Source organism: Amblyomma maculatum, chromosome 5, assembly GCF_055883805.1.
Source record: "Amblyomma maculatum isolate TAMU_Amacu chromosome 5, ASM5588380v1, whole genome shotgun sequence".
In the NCBI taxonomy this organism is placed as follows: Eukaryota; Metazoa; Arthropoda; class Arachnida; order Ixodida; family Ixodidae; genus Amblyomma; species Amblyomma maculatum.
This window is the reverse complement of record NC_139348.1, coordinates 125,316,468-125,337,756: the sequence shown is the minus strand read 5'-3', so window position 1 is coordinate 125,337,756 and position 21,289 is coordinate 125,316,468. Positions and strand designations below refer to the sequence as shown.

The window sequence follows — 21,289 nt, the reverse complement described above, 5'->3', positions numbered from 1 at the left end:
GAGTCCATTTTTTCGACGCACCGCCGGACTTCACGTCTTCCTTTATTTTGTTTTAAGCATGAAATGCTTCTAGCTACCGTTGTTGGTGATTGAGGCAACATCGAGCCAAAAGCAGGCACTGATTTCCCGTCATCTGGGGGCCAAAACGTGAACATCTGGGCACAGAACAAGATTTAAGAAGACGAGTTCTCTGCTCTCCAAGGATTTGCATCATGGGTTTGTACCACGAGAGTCCAAGGGGTATCTAGGTGGGTGCCAGGAGGAACCTTGTGAGGATGGAGGAGATGGGTGAAGGCATTTGGATAGTGGGCATTGGTTATGTGTGTGGCAGGTGGATGATTGCACGAGGGAGGTGCACCTTCCGGCCCAGAGAGTGCCAGAAGAAAAAGGGATCCCACATCGGTGCCAGACACTCTTGTTATAAATGGGCGTTCTAATGCCGTAGAATCAAAGGTTCAAAGAGCCACGCCCACAATTGTAGACGCCACGCCGCAACGGGTTCAGCTCATCTTGCTCACATCTACAGCTCTCAGTGTGACCGTCGCATCCACAGCTCCTAGCATGACTATCGGACCGGTGAGCCAAATTAGTAGTCACGCAGCCCGGCAGGTGGCAGTAGCGCTAAACTAAATATACCGAATGCCCACCAGTGGAGTACGTCTCGCCGTTAACTCGCAATCGCTCACCTTTCCTGAACTTGGCGGGCGTCGGTTACTGGCTGACTTGAGGGCAGATTTGGTGGGCGTGGCCCCGCGGTCCCATGTGCTGGCGCACTTCTGGCCATCGGGGCTGCCCTCCAGGCTGCGTGGCCTCACAGCGGCAGACGGCATAACCGTGCCCTCCACCGTGTCGTTGACTGCCCTGCCCCTTTCCTCTTCCCCTCTTGCCTCCTCCTGGGCGAGGCACTCAAAAGACCCGGATGTGGAAGTGCACGACGTTCCCGTGCTGCTGGTGTCGTCCGTGTCCTCCGCATCGTCGTCCAGTTCACCGGCACGCCTGCAGGCACCCAAACGAGTTAAGGAGGCAACCCAGATTGGTTTGATTATGTTGAAGGAGTACAATCTGAGAGAAGAAAGCACTGTGCGATCAAACAACTGACACACCGATTGGGCTACAAGAAATAAGCATCTGTCATGTGAACGGTCACATTGAAAGTTCTTCAACGGCTTTAGTTTCACGTGTCCACGTGAAAAATGTCTGAGAGATGACCCAACGTGCCTCCCATACCCATTCACTGAATGCAGTAGAAACAAGGCATATGAGGATAAGCCTTTCACGCCTTTTATTAAGCCTGTCCTTTTTTTTTTTTTTAGCCCACAAAAAAAAAAAAAAAAAACACTAAAAAGTCAATGCTTATTAATTAGAAGAAAACCTGAGCCCCCGCAACTCTGAAGGTACGTGTAAAGATGGAACACACTCTTTTCGAGCTCCATTGTCATTATCTGAAGGGATCGCTGTAAAAAGAAAAAGGCACGGCTCCAAACCAACAAACCTGCTGCGTTGTTGCCGCTCGGGCGTTCCTAGGGGACTGGCATCACCCTCGTCCTCTTCCACACCGGCCAGCACTTCCCGGCCGTCGAAGATGACAGCCGCTGGCCTCACGGTTATCTCGTGGGTGAGCGTGTTCACCGTCAGGATCTCCTCTTCCTCTCCACACACTGGTGAGTCCTCCAGAGGGGGCCAGGCTGACCGTGGAGACGGCAGTGCCCCCTGGCCCTCAGCATTGTCCAAGACCAAGGAAATGTCGTTGAGGTCGTACTCCACTAGGCCCTCTTCGTCGCTGCTGTCGCCTGGTGGTTGAAAGAAGTACAGCTTTAGAAAAAGCGAGCACACACCAGACTGCCTGTCCAACTGCGATGCATAAAAAGGTCTTCCCCTCACAGCCTTGTTTCTTTACTTCAGGAGCCAATCTAAGGAATGTTACCGGTAAAATGTAATTTGAAGCAATTTTGCAGAATTAAAATTTCTACTCTGCAGCACATTGCAGCAATTGGACATTGATTTAAAAGAATTCTAGTGCACATAGCTTTTAGTTTCAAAACCTTTTAAGTTAGCAAACAAAACTAGAACCGTCTCAGTGCTGCATTGTCAAGTCTGTTATTATTGGCACAGAGGCATCTAACAAGGCACCTAACATGACCTCTGCATTGAAGTATTATGCTATAAAGTGAAGAGAAGAAACCTTTGTCAAATTTGCTAGTGTTTACTGCAAGAGCACACATATGTAATATATAGGGCATTCAGCATTTACTACTGGACTCTTCAGGCTCAAACACCGATCACAAGGTAGTTTTCGATGGTCTACGTTTCTGAATAAGTAAATTAGCATCAGAACTTCCGTGAATTTTCTGGAATCAGTGAAAAACTGCAGTCATCTGCGGCAGACTATTCGTTGTGGAGCCCATTCGACAGGTTGCGCCATCTGGCTAACTTGAAGGCCCCCCGAGTCTTGTGCACAATACTGGTTGCCTTGTAGTTCGTAGGATGGTGCAGCCTGACGAATCGGCTGCCCTGTTAGCCATGAAAAGTTCACAGGCAGACAACTGCAGTTTTTCGCTAATACTAGAAAATTCGGGCAAGTTCTATGTAGATCGTCGCAAAGTACCTTAAGATTGGCAATTCAACCCAAAGAGTCGAGTTGTTTGCGTATTAAAATTTCACACAACTCGGACAGATAAATACGGAACGCCCTGTACATGAAAATACAACAGCCCAAATGTGCTTATGTGTAGATCTCACTCCTCTTCCGGAGAGGTTCAATGGGTTTATCAAATCTCTAAAATAAATCCTCTTCAATTTTAAGTCAGTCAGTTCTGTCGCACGTTCTTGCACATTCGTGCTTGCCTCACTCAGAACAAATTAATAACACACAGTCGACTTCAAGTCCAGGCCAGTCTTCATCAGTCCCTGTTCTGGCTGAAGCACCGTCTTTGGCTGTTCTGTCTGGAGTGTGCACAAAGCGTGCATCAACCACGCACAACACAGCGTGCTTCATTTTTTTTTAACAAACAGCGGAGCGCCGAGACCCTCAGTTTGCATAACTGGAACAACTCTAGACAAGTACAAATGCAGCAATTCCATGCAGTGCTCCTGTTTACAATCAAAACTGGACTAGTACAGTTAAGGTCAACGTAGCAGTTGAATGCACAATACGGCTGTGTACCCCCGAATATCGAATTACAGAACGTTCCCAAGAGCAGTGCTCGCTTGCAACAAAGTTATGCAAGTACCAGTATCCTCCAACTGAGAAACTAATGACTAATTAATGCTCAATGAGCTGTTGACGCTTTTTGCCCTACCGCAGTATGCTCCACTTCTTTTAGCACAGAGAAATATGCATTCTATTTCACACCCAATTAAAAAAGATGCAACACCTCAAGAGAACTGCGAGGAGTGGCATGAACATCACTCTGCTCTGGAGCATGTTTATAAGTGCTGCTACTTACTGCCCAAGTCGCGTGCACCGATTAATCATGCATATTTAATGCTGCAGTACTACAACCCACATTCTCGCAAAAACCCGATGTCCAAAGCAGATTTGACCTTTGACCTTTCCGGGGACATCAGGTGTCCACAGAAACAAGTGTGACAGATACTGCACCTCTCCTTTCCTGTATACCAATTATAAAACACAGATGAACTATGATGCGTACAACGAAACGCTGGATGTGTTCATCAAGGGGCACGCGATGTACCGTGCACAGCAGCAACGCTCAGACTCTCACATTTCTCCGATGCATATTTTGCAGTGCTCTCGGAATTTGTGGTCTGGTCTATAAGCATGGCCACCTGATCAACACAGCAAGATAACGTTTAACAACTGAGACGCAGCGGACATAATCCTGTCAAAACGCCCTGCTGCTGTGCGGTATTCCGTTATTAACAGAGCTAAACCATCCGTTTTCTAACCTTGCCACAGAACCAACAACACGATTCTCTATATAGTAGACTGGAAGATCACGCCTCACAACCATTTCATTCCAAAATTTGACAATGCTGCGCGAAGTGCTGTCGATGCATTGTTGCTTCTCCCCACCCCTAGCAAAGGCATGCGCTCTCGTCGCAAGCTGTCACTAATAATTTCTCAGCAAAGACTACTACATTCTAGCAGATGCGACGTTCCGCATTAGCAAAAACTGCAGCATATGAGCATGTGAATCATACCACCAAGATACATTCGAGTCATAATTAAATGCAACCTTTGATCACTTGACTCGTGCTAGGTGTAACTGTCAGGCTAGTCAGAATCGTGCCAACATAGATTCTCAATCAGCTTCCATCTCAATGCATGCGCACACTCGTGCTTTCTAAGTGAAAGAAATGGGCAGTGGCCCGCAATCGCATGCCAAACCTTCACTAGACTAAAGGCGGCTCTGACATAGGGCATAAAAGTGTACTATAGAAGACTGTTCCGGCGTTAATTTTTATTAATTAGTCCATTTAGTGCAAACTTTTCGACATAAGAAATGAGTGCCATGTGACAGCCATGCTTGTCATGAGAGGGCTTCGTCAGAGTAACTTCTGTAGTTTTTTGGACATTCTCATATTTTCGAAAAAGTTTCCCTGCAGGTTTTCCTCTCTGCCCCAATGCATTTTACGAAATTCGGACACCATGCAATAATTCATTGTTGCTCGCCAAGGAATGTGGTGCATTCAGTAACTAAAAATGAAAAAAAACCACTGAAGCTGCCCTGTAACACATCGATTCGGCAGTGATAACTAATGTCGCGTCCGCAAAGATAGCCCCGTTTCCAGAGCAGCAAGTTCAGAGCAGTTTTCCTAGTAATTATCAGGATGACGTAGGCTTTGTCTCGCTTGCCCCAATTTAGCGTATTTGGTGTAAAGATTTCTGAGTGAAACCTGCCTGGACTGGCCTTTAGTTTTTTTTTTTTTCCACCTGAGCATAGCATCTGACAAGCTGATCATTATAGCCTCAGCTTAGGAGACATGATATTTCATCCTCCTTGTATGGTATGGTACATAGTTTGATGCTCATTTTCGTGCCGGCAAACATCAAATCTGCTAAGCAGGCAGGAATGAAAACCATTAAATTGCATCCCACTGAATGCCTGCAACTGAAACTAGCTGGAAGGCATTCCTATACACTGAGGTAACTACTCATTTATTCATATTTAAACTTTCTTGTATGCCAACACCCTATTAACGTCACACTTGCTTAGTAGATCACCTCTGAAAGTTGCTCACAAAGAAATGATGCGAGCAGAATATATATATATATGCGCAACTTCACATCACCCGGTGCGACTCACTCATCCACACATCTGCATGCACTAACTCAAGCGTGTGTGCGCTGAAAAAGATGAAAGTACGAGCGCTAAGATTCAATCACCAAGACACAGGATATGCAGAAAATTCGGCAAGTCAATATGTGCACACTTAACGAGTAGAATAGCCCTTCCCTTGACCTTTTGTCATCTCAGCCAACTCTTCTTTAAGTTCATTTCAAGGATGACTGCTTGGGTCAGCTAGGCCAAAGAAGATGCATGCACAAGGACTAAAACTCGAGATTTGTACTTACTCATATTTAAACATGGTCTGAATCACAATGGTATAACTAGATGCTCGCACAAATGCATTCATCACGACCTGCAGTGGCTCACAAGGAATAACTCAAGATTCATGTGCCTGGATTTACGTAAATGAATCAAACTCATGCATGTTTACAAAAAAAAACAGAACAATGAAACGCCCTGACAGTTATTTCTACTGACCAACGCACCTGCACCTTTTCTCCCACCCGTAAATATTTCCCCAGCAAAGGAAACCTCTGAGAAGACCTGAAGAGATGCCAACTAAAATGCTCACCGTCCTCCGGCGCTATCGGTCCATTGCATAAATGCCCATTGGTGACCGTCTGCCCATTCTGCATTCCCTGTCGGTGCTGTGCCACAGCCTCGTTGGCAATTCTGCGCATCTCACCCACAAAAGAGTCCTCGGTGATTGCGAGCGAGTCCTCAAATGAAGAGCCCCCCCTCCCTGCATCGTCCTCCTCCGTCGTCAGGTCCGAAAGTGCTGACTCCTCAATATCGTCCCCCACGTTCCACGACGCACACTTGGGAATCGGCGACACACCAGGACTCGGACAGTCCATTGTCGGTGTCGACGTTCGCACACACTGCGCTTGCGGGCTCGCAAAATTGTCATCATCATCATCGGCCAGGGTCGCTTCAGAGCAGTCCGATGTGTCGTCGCAGTCTGGCATGGCTGTCAGAAACATAGTCTCCGACTCTGACGCCGGACAGTCCAAGAGTCCCGGCACCAGCCCGCAACTCGATTCCTCCGACTCCAGTGCCGTCACGTACGAAGCACTGTCACGGCTGCTGTTACTGCCGGCCTTCGCCGTAGGCTCGAAAGCCGGTCCGGCAGCCGGCGTCGACGTCTCAGAGTCGTCTCCGCTCTGGCTGCAAGTCAAGACAGGGTTGTGCGAATCAGTCGCCGCTCCCTGGGCAGCGGCAGCAGCATCACCGGAGGAAGAAGCGTCTGGGGTGTTAGTGCTCAGCGTGCCACCGTCGATGGAGTTAGCGGCCGGAGGGGGCGGGAAACAGCTGTGTGCTGAAGTGCAACCACCACCAAACCGTCCCGCGACTCCGCTACTTACGTCCTCACGTGCCGTTGTCGCCACCACGGAGTTCCGCGGACCACCACTGTCCCTTTCAGCCAGATGCGGTGAAGACTCGGTCACTTGCACCGCGTCACCGGCACCACTGCCCCAGATGGCCGCATTTGATGCCACAGCACTACTGCCGCCACCGGCAACAACCCCCCCGTTCACCGCACCGTTGACAGATGTTGCAGGACCATCATCGAGCCGCCTCCAGATGTCCGAGTCAGCTCCAAGACTGCGGGGTTCACTACCGCTGGCGTCCGCATCGTCGATGACAGTGATGCGGAACATCTCGGCTACTTTCTCAGGCCCCTCGCGGAGCAGATCCTCGACAGAGGCGCTCTTCTTGAAGCCGAGCGAGTTGAGCTCCCTCGAGTCGATCGACTCGTTGCCCAGGCTGTCTTGCCGGTGCATCGACTCGCTAGGGAGGTCGACAGAGGCCGTGGTGGAGCCTGACTCAGCAGCCAGGATGGCATCGAGGTCACGGATCGCCTCCGAGATGTGGAAGGATGTCAGCTCTTCTTCCTCCTCCTCTTCCACTGTTGGCTCCGTGCGGAGGTCCTCGGCACTGCCGTGCAGGTTCTGCAGGCTGGCAGCAACGAAGTCGCTCTCGAAGCCCAACCGGGACAAGGACAGGGCAGCCGGATGGTTGGGCGCTAGGTTGTGCTCCTTGACACGCTCTGGCCGGAGGGCAGCCCAGCGGGACTCAAAGTCGTGCGCATCGCTGTTCTCACGCAGGAGATGACCGAGCAGCTCGCGCAGCTCATGCATGGATGGCCGGTCATTGACCACCTCGCTCCAACACCAGGTGGCAACTTGGTACCTGCGCCATGGTGAAACGACAAGGTGAAACTTGTAGTTTGCCAAACAAGCCTTCTAATCCTCTTTCCAAACTCTGTATAAAAGCTTCATCATAAACAGTCATGAAAATGTAAAACAGAAAAGGAAAATAATAAACTAATCTTGCCAAAGGCTGTGAACTGCACATTAACAGCACGTCCAGCTCGTGTAGGAACTAGGACAAGCTATTGTTCATGACGAGGAGCAGGCACAAGGAGAAGAGGGGAAACTCACAAGCGGTCGGTGTGGCGTCCAGCTGGTGTGGTGGGCCTGGATGGCACCAGATTGCGCTGCACCACAACCCGCTTCAGCACCTCTTCGTCCGAGAGACCCTCGTAGGGCAGGGCCCCCAGGGACAGCAGCTCCCAGAGCAGGACCCCAAAGCTCCTGCACATACACGCACCAGATGCTGCAATTCTCAACCTAACATAGAAGGGAGCAATCATCCCTGCCACAAATGGCAAAGCTCTTTGTCCTCTTCACAGCCATGCAAGTTAGTCTTTGATTAAAATGCATTCATTCAAACGGATTGGTTTGGATCATCATCATCAGCCAGACTATACCCACTGCAGGGCGAAGGCCTCTCCCATATTTCTCCAATTATCCCGGTCCTGTGCTAGTTGCATCCACTTGATCCCTGCAAACTTGTTAACCTCACCTGCCAACTTAACTTTCTGCCGCCCCTTGCTATCCTTTCCTTCCCTTGGTATCCAAATGGTTACTCTTAGCGACCATCGGTTATCCTCTCTTTGCACTACATGGCCATTTCTTCTTCTTGACTTCCACAAGAATGTCACTAACCCGAGTTATTTCTGTAACCCACCCTGCAAGCTTCCTATTTCTTATCCTGGCTTGCATAAATCTGGTGATTTCTGTACACCACTATTTTTTCACTCGAGCTAATGGCACGCTCTCCGTTCTTGTCAATCATTTAGAGAAGCACCCCTGAGCTTCTTTTATCAGACTCGATTATGACAATTGCACAAATAGACCTTGACCTTTATTCACATACTGCAGGAATTGCGACGTGCTGGTTTAGCAATGTATTGGTTCTAAGCAAGGCTCACGGCATGACCTATGGCTACGGCACACACCTCAGTGTTTCTGAACCGAGGTGTCACGTGTAGTTTGTTTTGCAACTGTGATAGGTGAATTGTCAAAATTTATTATTTTTCAAACTGGCCCTTATCGGCCGAGCGAGTTTTTTCTTTGTGCGTTAAGAATTTTTCTGACTGGTCAGTTATACTTTAACCATGTAGCTCCGAACTGGTCACAGGTTTTGTTTCAATGCAAAAAGAAAAAAAAAAGGGCTGGCTGAGGAAAAATAAAAGACAAATCAAAAAGAAATCATTTTTGATAATTTCCAGCTGGAGTAAGTTCTGTAAGTGTGCAGTAGTTAGTTTGTAGTAGTTAGTTCTGTGGTAAGTTTGAGGTAAGGCCTGAGTTGCCTAGAGAGAGACGCTATAGAAAGAAATTTAACCAAGTTGACATCATTGCAGTGCACGTTGAATCTGTCAAAACCAATCGAGTTTTTTTTTTTGCTACGTGGCAGCAGTTTATTAGAAGTCGACACAGGAAGCCGAAATTACTAAGACCCATAGGTTTAGAGATAACTAAATATGATTGCCAATGGTCACTCTAGAACATGTCTTCTTGCTTAGGGAGAACGATTTCGAACTCCACTGGTTGACCAAGATCGGCCGCGCATATTCCGCTGGTCATAGGGAGCAACTCTGGGCATTCTAGCTGAATCCACTGACAAGAGTTGACGGAAATTCTAGCTGGTGACGTCATCACTTTTGGAGGTTGCAGAATTTTTTTTTACTGTTTTTAGCAGCTTCGGAGATGCAGGCACAGGACACTGGGCATAACCTTTTTTTCTTCTTCACGCATATGTCGAATTGCGTCTATCGAAAAACGTCTACAGCGTTAAAATTGCGCAATAGCAAGTTGCAGAGTGCCACATTCCTGCCAATTTATCAATTGCAACACATTTAGGTGCCCGGATGCAACTTCAACTTCCGAAACCGGCTCAGCATTACTTCCGCCGTGCGCTCTGCATGTTCCGTTGGTAGATCGAGACTGGTTCACTCTATTCCGATTCGGGCACTCAGCTCCACTTCACCAGTTGGAAGTTGCCACAAGATGACTTTAATGAGGTCACCTCCAAATGAGAACAGCATCAAGTCTGTGGTGCAACGCAGAGGTGCCAATGGCCCTACTAAACCTTAAACACCAAATTAAAATGCTAAACCGTTTGTTTAATTCTACTGGTTGCTCTTACACTAATTACGCTTTATAGCAGCAAAGAGAACACAGCTTCTGCAACACCAATGACCTTTTCACATTAACCAACATTCATAAACTTGAGCGAATGCAGCATAAGGTAGTTAGGTTTGTGTTTAACTCCTACGGCCGTGCATCTGTCAGTAAACTCGTGAAACGCAGCGGATTACCATTAAGGTTTCTATTTCAGCTCCTAAAAGGTCACTATAATGTTAATACTTGTAATTATTTTGCTTACTCCTCGTGTTATAACACAATACAAAGGCACGCACTGACAATAACCACCTTGAACGCGAGAAATAACTGCTTTAAATATTCTTTTTTTCCCGAGGACAATTACACAATAGAACAAGCTTAACAGCGAGACTGTTACCCAGAATAGTGTACTAATGTTTGAAAAGTGCCTGCAAATGTTATGAATTTAGTGTTATGAATTTTATGAATCCGAGTGTGTTTATATGCTTCTAGTTCGGTTTTTTCTCCACCTTGCTATGATCTGTACTGGATCACAGTATCTATAAATAAAATAAAATAAATACAAATGACCCAGTCACTGACCAGATGTTGGCCTCCTTGGTGAGTTCCCGGGCCTCCAAAGCAAGGTCAGTGCAATGCAGGGACTCTGGCGCACTCCAGCGAAGGGGTATGGCTACTTCGCCCACCAAGTGGTAGTCCTCCTGGAGAAAGGGAGTAGCCCCACCAATGTAGACAACGGTAAGAAGAGCAGCACATGTGGACTGTGACTCGCGGAATTCAACGATCAAAGCAAAAAGTACAACTCCTAAGTGTAAGCTGTCTTACTAGTCTGACAATGCATACTCCCAAAAGATGTCATGAAAACAGAGAAATGGCAATCAGGATTCAATTGCAAAGCTTGAAAGACAGATGAGGAAATCCCGATTTCAAAGATGCTAGTGTCGCATAAAAGCTGGTAAGGGTTCGCAAGAAAGCAGCATGAATGAACAAGGCAAAACAAGCATGAGACAACTTAATTGGGACTTCATTTACGTCAACGGACAATTACACTCACCAGTATGCAAAACGAACTAGACGTGTCCGACCTCGAGTCACAGTACTGTCTCCTGGATGCGTTCGCTAAATGTACCCATTCACTTCGGCACACAGCACAATAATCTGGTGAGTTCACAAAATTTCTCGTGTAAAGCTATACAGTTGCGCCTACGCAATCGGAAAGGTTATAACCAAAAAGCTATTACTGGGCAGTTTTCTATAAACAAGCACGAAAAGAAAACCTTCGTGTTCAAAGTCCGCACAACATTTTTTTTTTTCCTATTCAGCACAAGGCCTCCTCACCTTGTAGGCCTGCAGGGAAGTTCCATAGTCGCCGACCTTGACAGTCTGGTTCCGGTCAACGACACAGCTGCGTGCAGCCAGGTCCCTGTGACGGCCAAAAAGACTCAATAACACAGTGACACAAGCCGCAGCATCAATTTCTTCCAGAAAGAGAACTACAGCTGTCTGTTTTGAGAGTGCTTTTTTTTTGCATGGGCGCAACCCTGAAAGTACTGAGCAAAGGTGCTAGCAAGTGGTAAGGCCAGTGCTCTTGTCTACTTTGTGAATTGCGCACTCACACGTGGACAAAGCTGTGCCGGTGCATGTGGTCCAGAGCAGAGGCGATGGCGCACGCCGCCTGCAGGGGAACCAAGCTGAGGAGGAAGGGCTCCGCCTCTGGACGCCTGCTCAGCAGGAACGTTTTCAAATCCTGCGCAGCAACAAAGGCGACACTTGTCTGTGACACCTATCCACATATGAACGCCAGATCTCCAAAGACAACTCCTCGAGCACTGAAGTGCTGTGTGCCATGGTGTCCGCTCATCCTTGGTGCCATCTCTGTTCGTTAGTCACGTATCTCATGTCCAAATGCCACCAGCTTACCCCAGAAGTCAGCTGTCAACAATATCTAGAGCCATTCCTGTGCCCCCTCGGAACTCAATCATTAAAAAATGCCAGCCCTAAAGCCAGCTGTGGGCATGCGGGTTTACCTAGATCCATTTACATTGAAGAGCTGCTGAACATGAGAATGTTGGGTTTCAATCCCCTTAGCTAGATTAGTGCCACGCAGTGGTTTCTATACAGATGCAGCATGAACTCGTTTCGAACATGAGCAGGAACAGATTTCAGTCTGTGGTCAAGAAATTGGCAAAATCCAAATACTCTCCCCACAGCCTAATTATAATAGACTTGTATATGCTCACAAATCAGTTATCACGAGCCATGCCCAACTGTAGAGAACTGATGCATTCAACGTTAACATCTACGAAAGAACCCCTTAACTTTAAAATGAACTGTAGTAAAGCTAACCGCCCTCGATTTAGTGTGATTGAGCCAAGACAAGGTCAACAGGTGATGTATTGCACCTCCATGCATGCAAGCAATGCACACAGCTGCAATGGGCACAACTACTGAATGGGTGCACGAACCATAACGGAGTCCTCCAGGATGAGGAGGAACGGGTCTGACTCCAGGCAGCGGCCCAGCAACTGCAGGAGGTTGGGGTGCCTCAGGAGCCTGCACATTACAATCGCAGAGAGGGAGCCTGAGACACCTGCACAGCACTTCACACTAGTCCTGTGTACATGGACTCGACAGCACAGAGTTGAGTCTGTGTCGAGTAAGTGAGGTCACCTTTACTCACCCTGCTTTTTGTCCACATGAATTCGCTTCTAGCAAGTAAATATAGTAGTGGCACCTAGAGTCGAGGTTATAACTATTGTAGTAGCTTCCTGCTCATGTTTGATTCAATTGCCTTCTATTATAGAAAGCTTCAATTATTATTTTTTACCCCTGATGAAGGCCACAAAGCATTCAACTTCGCTGATACTTTTAGCCGCACCGGAAGCTTTTTGACCCCAGAGTTCCCTATAGCTCAACTCCTTGACTCGACAGCATCTACATGCTTCTAGACAAGCGGGTCAAGCAACTTAACCTACCCACTGCAAGCGAGTTAGCTCGACTTGCTCTGCAGCCTACTTTATGCAACCTGACTGCGTTCTATACATGAAACCAACAAGTAGTTTTTTTTTACTCAACAGAGTTACTCGACCCGACTCTGTCCAGTTCATGCATACAGGGCTACTGGTAGAGATGTTAACTTGTGCATCTCATTTTCATTAAAACACCTGTCACCAAGGAAACATGGCAGCGGTCCGAACTGTAATGCAGTCCATTATGCTTGAATACCACCTTTAGTATGACTGCAAAGTGGCCAATTTTTGGGTGACCAGGGCCATTAGGCACAGTCCATTTTATGCTTCGATGTCAATTTTGGTCCAATTTGGCAGAGTTATACGTGTACATAAATTTTTCTCCAATTTGACTGAGGTCAATTTTCAAGTGGGGGGGGGGGGGCCTAATTTTGAAGAAGTGACCGTAGAACTGGGTACATTCAATTAAATGTGTATATACACTTCAGTGCCCTTTGAAGAAGGGGGAGGAGCGCTGTTGCTAGGAGAATCTTCCAAGATCGTTCTAGGTCGCTACAAGATTAGGAACAGTGAGGCACTTTGGACACAATGAGAAAGTGCTTTTGCAATAAAGATAACAGGATAATTTCAGGCAGAAAAATCTGCCCACGAAAAGAAGGGGGAAAAAAAATGCAACGGACGTGCCGCGTCGAGACAAATTGGCCACATCTCACAGCTGGCATTGCTAGTGACACAGAGGAGTCTAAATTCACCTGAAACAAAGGAATCGCTGCTAGGCTTAGCCCACCGAGAAAAAGCCGCGCATTTGTTGTGCACACAGTGCTTCAACAGAGTTGGAGAAAAACGTTTTAAAGTTCCGAGGAGAGCGTGGTGCATTTCACGGCTAAGTACTGCCTCTCAAAAAGTGAACAAAAACGCTCCACCACATTCTCAGCAAGCATCGTGGGGTACAAAGCTTCTGCACCCAAATTTGTGCTGGAGTCCTTGCTGTAACATCCGACAACTGCTTTCTTATACTGTTAGCCCAATATAGGCGAGCGAAGGTTTTATAGCTCGCATGGTTTCGATCTTGGCTAACAGTGACCAACTCTCTGTAGTATGCTCGGGGTTGAAATGCTGGGACGCGCTGCCCACCTGAGATGCTGCACCTCGTGCAGAAAGCAGATGTGCTCCGTGGGCGTCGCGTCCGAGCGGAGGATTTTCACGACCACGGGCGTGGTGGTTGCGGCACCCGGTTCACTGTCGTTGGGCCCGCTGCTGTGCAGGTTCTGGGCCTCCCCACGCACGGCTTGCCCAAACCAGCCGATGCCCAGCTCCTGCAGGTACTGCAGGCGCTCCCTCGGAAAGTTGGCCTGGGGGTCGTCTGCATGCAGCGAGAGCAAGGCTCAAGTCGTCGTCTGCTTCGACAATGCGGTGACATGGTCTCACTGCCACTAACATCACCGCCAGCCTAGGGACATCTTCGGCGCACTATATTTACTCGTGCAATGAACCCACACCCCACTTTTGCCGCAGAGAATATGAAAAAAAAATTAAGGAAAGGTTTACTAAGTAGACAAAGCGAAAGCGTGCGACTCCTCCATGAATGTCTGCGGACCTCGAGGAAATCACTGCCGGTTCTAGATGGCACAAAGGTGTCAAGGGCATTTTGAAAGGAGAGTCCCCAGAAAAGCGAGCCAGATGGGCAGTGGTGGTGGTGGAGGGAAAGGGTAGGCAGGGGACTGGAAGTCTGTGTGGCATTGTGTCAGGTAATGTTGTATAGTGGTGGAGATATGTACTGGTATGAATGATGTTTGCCAGGTGTGTGAAGAAGAAGCAGGTATGCTATGTAGAACAAGCGAAACAGCAACAGAAGAAGAATCTAATGCACTCCGTGCACCACTCGCACGAAGACATCCGCACGCCGCTAGTCACGTGGCTGAAGGTCAAACTGCAGTGTATGCGAAATGCACAGCAGCTAGCCCAGTGAAGCTTTCGCTTCAAAAAAAAAGAAAAGAGAAAGAAAAGAAATAAATAAAGCGTAAATCATTTGCATGTCTCTCTACACTGCTGTGATCGCAGTGTACAGCGCATTTTTTCGCAGCACGCTAAGGTGCTGAGCACGAATAACACCACGGTATGTTTATCTTTTGATGTTAGCAACTCTGCTTGTGTGTGTGTGTGTGGGGGGTGGGGGAAGGGGGGTAGATGCGGCATCAGGGTGGGGAAATCAAAACAGTCAACCAATGCCACCGCTAGATGGTTCCTCCTCACTGAACAACAGTGAAACCGGAACTGCAAATTTAGACATATTTTTACGAATCCGCATACAATAAGAGGCTGCAATCTGACACCTTGAACAGCACACCAATACAGCCAAACGACAAGTCAAAACTAAAGTAGCCCGAAAGCCATTTCCACTTGGTTCTCCTGGTTTTTCTGTTGTGAACAGACAGCGGATGTGCTTTTTTTTTTAAGCTTTTCATTCAGTAGAGCACATATTTTGGGGGGAAATGTTGTTACCGACATATTCCGCTGTCCTTATACCCCACCACAGTGGCAGTTAGGACACTCGACTACTGATCTCGAGGAACGTGGATTCAATCCTGGCCACGGCAGCCACTTTTTCGATGAAGATGAAAAGCAAGTCGTTAGTGTACTGTGCGAAAAAACTCCACGTGGTCAAAATTTCCGGAGAGCTCCACTACAACCTCCCTCTTAGCCCAAGCCACTTTTGGATGTTAAACTCTACTAGCCTAACCTAACCTAACCACTGTTCTTACATTACAAACAAACAGCACTCAAACTGATCATGCAATGTTCAGAGCAATAAAAAAAAAAAAAAAAATGGCACTTCTCCTTGCTCTTGTACCATCTCATAATGTGCCTGGAAAGAACAGCCCATTTTCCAACACTCAACGCAGCAGATGATCAGGTATTGGCCGCAGATATCGTGCCTTGCAAGGCCCCATGAAATCAAGTAAACGATCAGCCTAACAAGGAACACTGAGCTCTAGACAAGAAAAAATGAGTTGGGGATGAGCTAGCAAAAGCGATGCAAAAGGTAATCCAACTGAACGACGAAGCAAAAAAAGTGCGTTAAAGAACCTAGAGCACGCAACTCACCGAACCAGTCGTGGACTGAGCTGGGAGTGCCACCCAGCTCCCCAGAGTAGTGGGCAGGCCGCAGGGGATGCTTGGAGGGGGACGCCGGCAGCCGTGGGAAGATCTTCGGCAGGGGCTCAAAGCTCACCTGTAACAAATCAGTGGTGACAGTGAGATGCAGGGCAGAAGCTGACAGGCACAGTGACACTTCCCACAGAAAGCGCACTCAGATGGGGGGAAAAGAGAAAAACCGCAAATAAAGCTCGTCGAACGACTCGCTTTCCTAAACATAATACTAATAATAATAATGAGGTGGTTCACAGGAAGGGAACTATTACTAGTTCCCTTCCTGTGAACCAACTCAACCGAAATGTGACCGGGATTGAATCTAGCTTCTCTAACTCAGTAATTCAGTAGATGAGCATGCTTTGCCCTCATACCTACTACAACAGCGGTTTAAATATGAGCTCAGATTTCACTCCAAGCTAGCAGAAAACTTCCTTTTTTGCAAGAGCTACACACAGTTACAGCGTTCTCGTTTAAATTGAAGCATGCAGCCCTGCAAGCCAATCAAGCCAGCAACTCACAAACAATAAAGAACCTCTCAGGTAGTTAGCGCAAAGCGTCACTGACTGCTAGCAAGACAAAAATCTACCAACTATGGTGACCCTTCCCCTGACCCCCCCCTGACCAATCCCAGTGCCATACACAACCCAAGAAGGAGGACAAACGACACAACATCGGCCCTGGAAAGACAGATGGAGCTCCTAGTGTCTGCCTGTTCATTCCCTTGTTGCTTGCGCTGCAAAACAGTGACCTGAAATAACTAGCACAAGCTTATGGTTCTAATGACCACTCCAGGTTACGGCTCTCACATTCTACACGAACAAAGGGGTAGCACCGAGCAAAACAATTCATAAGGGACACCTAATTACATTACGCACTGTCACGCAAAAGCGTTAGGAGCTGCTGACACCTTTGCATCCAGTTTTTGTCATGCTTCATGGTCAAGTTTACTAACCCCTACATGTCTGGCTACCTGATAGCTGTTTCCCCAATGGTGTCAAAAGGCAGCACCACAAACGTAATAAAGCTACATAGAAATGTATTTGTCACTTTCAGTATAGAGACGCCGCTTTCCACCAGCCTATCACCAAATTCTGTGACACAGTATAACGCATTTTTGTGCCGCGAAGCTTCAAATGCTATCGCATTAATAAGTGTGTGAGCACAAGGCTACCCCCTCTCCCGTGGCAGAAACAAAGACTGGACCCGACACACACCTTGTCATCGAATGGTGTCGGGGGCGAGGCGAAGGCCAGGCGTGGGGCGGCTGCGGCCGGTGGGAAGATGGTCACCTCGGGCGAGAGGCTGGACCGCTGGGCCATGCTGCCCAGAGGAAGGTGGGGCACGCTAACCCCATTGCGGGCACCCAGGAGCTGTGCATACAGGAACATCGACAAGAGTGACGTTGGTGCCAAAGTGGCAACTGAAGTCTCAATGCACCACACACAAACCATGTGCTCAGGGCTCACATATGCAGTACGTGGAGTTTAACCTCACAAAACGACTCGTGGGCTCTGAGGAGTGCTGTACAAGAGGGCTCCGTTTTGTCATCTTGAGACCACCAGCCCGAACATCAAAGCTATGACGGGTTGGTTTACTTGAACTGACGCTGTGGTCATGCCAACATGAAACGTCTTTGAGAATGTCCCCTAATATTCAAAGTCTACATAGTTAAACTAGTTTTTGGCACCCTTTTAAGTGTGAATTATCAAAGGTAGTTGAACAGAGAATGCTCGTAGGAAAAGCAGGCTTGTCTCGTACGCTACGATACAACAAGAGTCATTAAGACAGGACCCACTGCATTAGTGTTTTGCATTTCCTAAGACACACAGTCATAATGCCAGGGTCTTCTTTTTGTTAGAATCACCCCCGCAGCTTGCTGAAGAGCCACATCTGCTGATCATTAATCCAGAACATTCAATAATACCATTTCAATGCCAAGGAGTAAACGCATTTACGAACGGTTGGCTGCGTAACTTGGTACCACGAGACGACTCCTTCGTTCACCGACACAAAGCATACAAAAAAAAAGTTTTCTTTTGCTTACGGGTGCACTGCACTTGCGAACGTCCCGCTCTGCCTCTAATGCGTGCGGTATCAGCCAATAAAAGAGCGTGAGAAGAAAAAAAAACGCAGTTAGGCCCAACTTGCACCCTGACATCCAGGTATGAAACCCGCACCGTGGGCACATGTACATCATGGCTCTGAAAATGCATTGTCAATATGCTGTCGAAAAACCTAAGCGAAACACTGAGGTAAGTGACAGGCCCCGCCCACCTTGATGCCCTCGTTGCGACAGCAGAGACAACCCAGGGAGGCCACAATGGCTGCCGTCAGGGCAAAGCAGACTGACGCTCCGATCACCCACACCGACTCCGAGAGGGTGCCCAAGGCCGGAATCCATGACTGCCCTCCTTCCTCCTCGGACGACACGGGTGGTTCACCTACCACGCAGGACAAGAGTAGGCAAAAAAGAATAAGAAGCACACCACTGCATAGAGCTACAAGGAAGAGTACAAAGGGCCATAGACACTCTTTAGGACTAAAGGTGTACCCCAGTATTTTAGTCGGTGCTGATAATTCCAGCTAAATAATCGGAGAATGTAAACAAAAGACATTGCGTTTAGAAAGTTCAAAACAAAATGGATTTCACTCACCCAGCGCCAAAACTGAGCGCTACCAATCAGCACCAATCAATCAGTACCAATCAGCAGTTGTTCGTATTCAGTAGAATACAAACAATGAGGGCCCCCTTTGCATCCCTAAAACATTGACTCTGTGAACATTCTACCTTGCGAGCGAAGGATTCTCCTCGGTGCTTCGATGCATGACCTGGATATCTATTATGGGACGCCTCAGCAGAGGAAGCCAGTAAAATGCGCTCAACAGAACGGCAATTTGAGAGGCCAGGAACACAGGAACACTTCGTGCACGACACACAGATGTATCCCTACAGCCTCATGCAATGTTTTGGAGAACGCAGATTAGGCCAGGTGCCCTGCATAGCCCTGCGTACAACTTACTCGCCAGAATAAAAGACGAAGCCACAATGCGCAGTCATAAGCCTCTTGCAACAATATATTCCAAGCAATGAGCACACCTCAGCTTTTATTATTATTGAATAAAGTGGCATGCCTCCCAAACAGATCTCGACACATCTGTTTTGCACTGCTCCAAGGTTTTTGTGCTTCGTTAGCACTTTAAGAAGCGTATAGCACGGCAACCTGAGCATTAAACTTCCTTTTATTCTTAATGGCACAAGGCTATAAACAACTTTCATGCGCAGAAGCAACCTCTGCAAACAACGACAAAGGTCTTCCTAACTTTTGCTGAATTACACATGAAGGTGCCTCTCAATGGTACTGGTTTTCATAAAGCGGAAAGATACAAGAGACCTCAAAGAGACTAGTACTCAATGAGCGCAACAATTAACTACAGAAGTGCTCTAAAATTTCAATAGAACTAGCCACAACTGCTTTCACTATGCAGCATGCTCTTCAAGGTTATTCAGTAACACTACCTGGAACTGCTTTTTGATTCAATGTGCACTACTAAGGTTACTCAGCAAGGCAGTGAGCGATACTACCTACTTTTGAGACCACTTCCCCTGCAAAGAGTAAAATTGCAGAGACGTAGTACTGTATTGTTATAAAAACCTTACCTCCACCCCCAAGAGGGTGCCCGGAAGCGTGGCAGAGCAGAAGCAAGAGGACGGTTGCGGTCCTGGCAACCTCTGAGCCCATCATGGTTGACATGGTGATACCTGCACAGAACGTGCAGAGTACACCACAGAAATCACACATACAGTACAGGCTGCAGATAGCTTGCACTGGAGGTGAAGAAATATCAAAATGCAAGGAAAAGAAGGAACTGAAGATTGTCTCTAGAATGAGGATACAAAAAAAGAGCAAAAGGAATGTAGGACTAACCTATACTTTGTACACTTTGTACACACCTCAGCATGCACATAGACAGTGCCAAACAACAAGACTACTGTGGTAAGCACTGTAATGCCCGGGCAAAGTAAAACAAGTTTTGCAACATATGATTTTTTGTCATTAATGAATTGCTACACACTAGAGAAACTGGGAAAATTGGTAGACTCATTTGGAGGATTAAAATGAGCAAACTAGGCTGACCCCTGAACATGCTGAAAAAGACAAATGCTTGGCCATAGAAACCATAGGTTGTTCGGCCGTAAAACTCATCTTTTTACCTCCTCTGTAACCTCACAACTTGTGGCACATTAAATTAGGTTTCGTTTTGAATACGGGGTTTGATTTCCCAAAGCGACTCAGGCTATAAGAGACGCCGTAGTGGAGGACTCTGGAAATATTGACCGCCTGGAGTTCTTTAATATGCACTGACATCGCACAACACACGGGCGCCTCGTTTTTCGCCTCCATCGAAAAGCGGTCACCGCGGCTGGGGTTTGATCCCATATCTCTGAATATGGTAGTCAACAACGCCCTAACCACAGCACCACCACGGCGGGACTTTAAATGAGGCTTCAGAAATGTCTTACAAAATGTGATCAGTCCAATACACGGAAAGGATTTCAGAGGATTTCCCAAAGGATTTCATATGTGAGTCAAAATGAAAACTAACAGCATACTATACGTCTGTACCATACATTGTTTCAAGCATTCACCAGAAGAGAACTAAAGCCAGACGCTAAACAGGATCAATAAAAATATACAGCAGATGACAAGTAAAGTCATGAGATGTAAACTTTCACTACAAATAACTAACACTGCTATGCAGTGATTACACTTACATAGCAGCTAATGAGACCCGAGTTATGTTAAATTAACGGCATGTGGTAAAGCAGAATCCTCATACAGTGACCGGGGTTCTCGTCAATGCTGTGCCCAACAAAAGGAGATGGCTACAGCAAAGAACTGTAACTGGCAAGAAGCAAAAACAATAACAGAGACTTGTGTAAGTGAAAAAGAAACACGTGCCAGAATGATGTTTATGTTTACTGCCTGCACACACAGAATAAAAATAGCTCCAATTAACGAAGCACTAACTATGTGCAACAAAGAAAGAATTATTTAAAAGCCAAATGGTTCATGAGGAAAGGAAGGGGGCTGTGATCGGCTCAATTTGGCGCCTCTTTAGCGTGCACTGAAACCGGGATACCTTCACATTCTGCCTTAGTCAAAATGAGAAAATTTAAAAAAGAAAAGAAAGAAAAATGTGTATTTAGAGAACAAAAACATATAAAGGAAGGATATGCAGGAAAAGAGCATGCTCCATGGAGATTAATTGGAGAAATGGAGAAATTTAATGGTTCCACAGTGCCTGTGTCATGAACGCCCGAAATACATAATTAGGGTGCCACTGCCAGCAGCTCTCTCCCCTCGCTTATCAGCAGGAAAGCTTGGAAACAATGCCTTATCATGGAGAGCACAAGAACTGACTATCCACACTGTTTATC

General features: G+C 47.1%; 1 protein-coding gene across 1 annotated transcript in view; it reads right to left on the bottom strand.

Moving 5' to 3' along the window:
* Positions 1-21,289, bottom strand: part of LOC146189447 (uncharacterized) — a 36,889-nt gene that overhangs the window by 9,272 nt on the left and 6,328 nt on the right. The window contains exons 2-14 of the mRNA XM_084604257.1: positions 19,508-19,609; positions 18,124-18,290; positions 17,064-17,219; positions 15,802-15,928; positions 13,831-14,059; positions 12,193-12,280; positions 11,344-11,474; positions 11,066-11,150; positions 10,310-10,428; positions 7,700-7,852; positions 5,827-7,448; positions 1,493-1,790; positions 687-996 (exon numbers count right to left, since the gene is read on the bottom strand). Coding sequence (XP_084460383.1) covers positions 687-996; positions 1,493-1,790; positions 5,827-7,448; positions 7,700-7,852; positions 10,310-10,428; positions 11,066-11,150; positions 11,344-11,474; positions 12,193-12,280; positions 13,831-14,059; positions 15,802-15,928; positions 17,064-17,219; positions 18,124-18,290; positions 19,508-19,601 — 3,579 coding nt within the window. The 5' untranslated portion in view covers positions 19,602-19,609. The remainder of the gene's footprint in view (positions 1-686; positions 997-1,492; positions 1,791-5,826; positions 7,449-7,699; positions 7,853-10,309; positions 10,429-11,065; positions 11,151-11,343; positions 11,475-12,192; positions 12,281-13,830; positions 14,060-15,801; positions 15,929-17,063; positions 17,220-18,123; positions 18,291-19,507; positions 19,610-21,289) is intronic.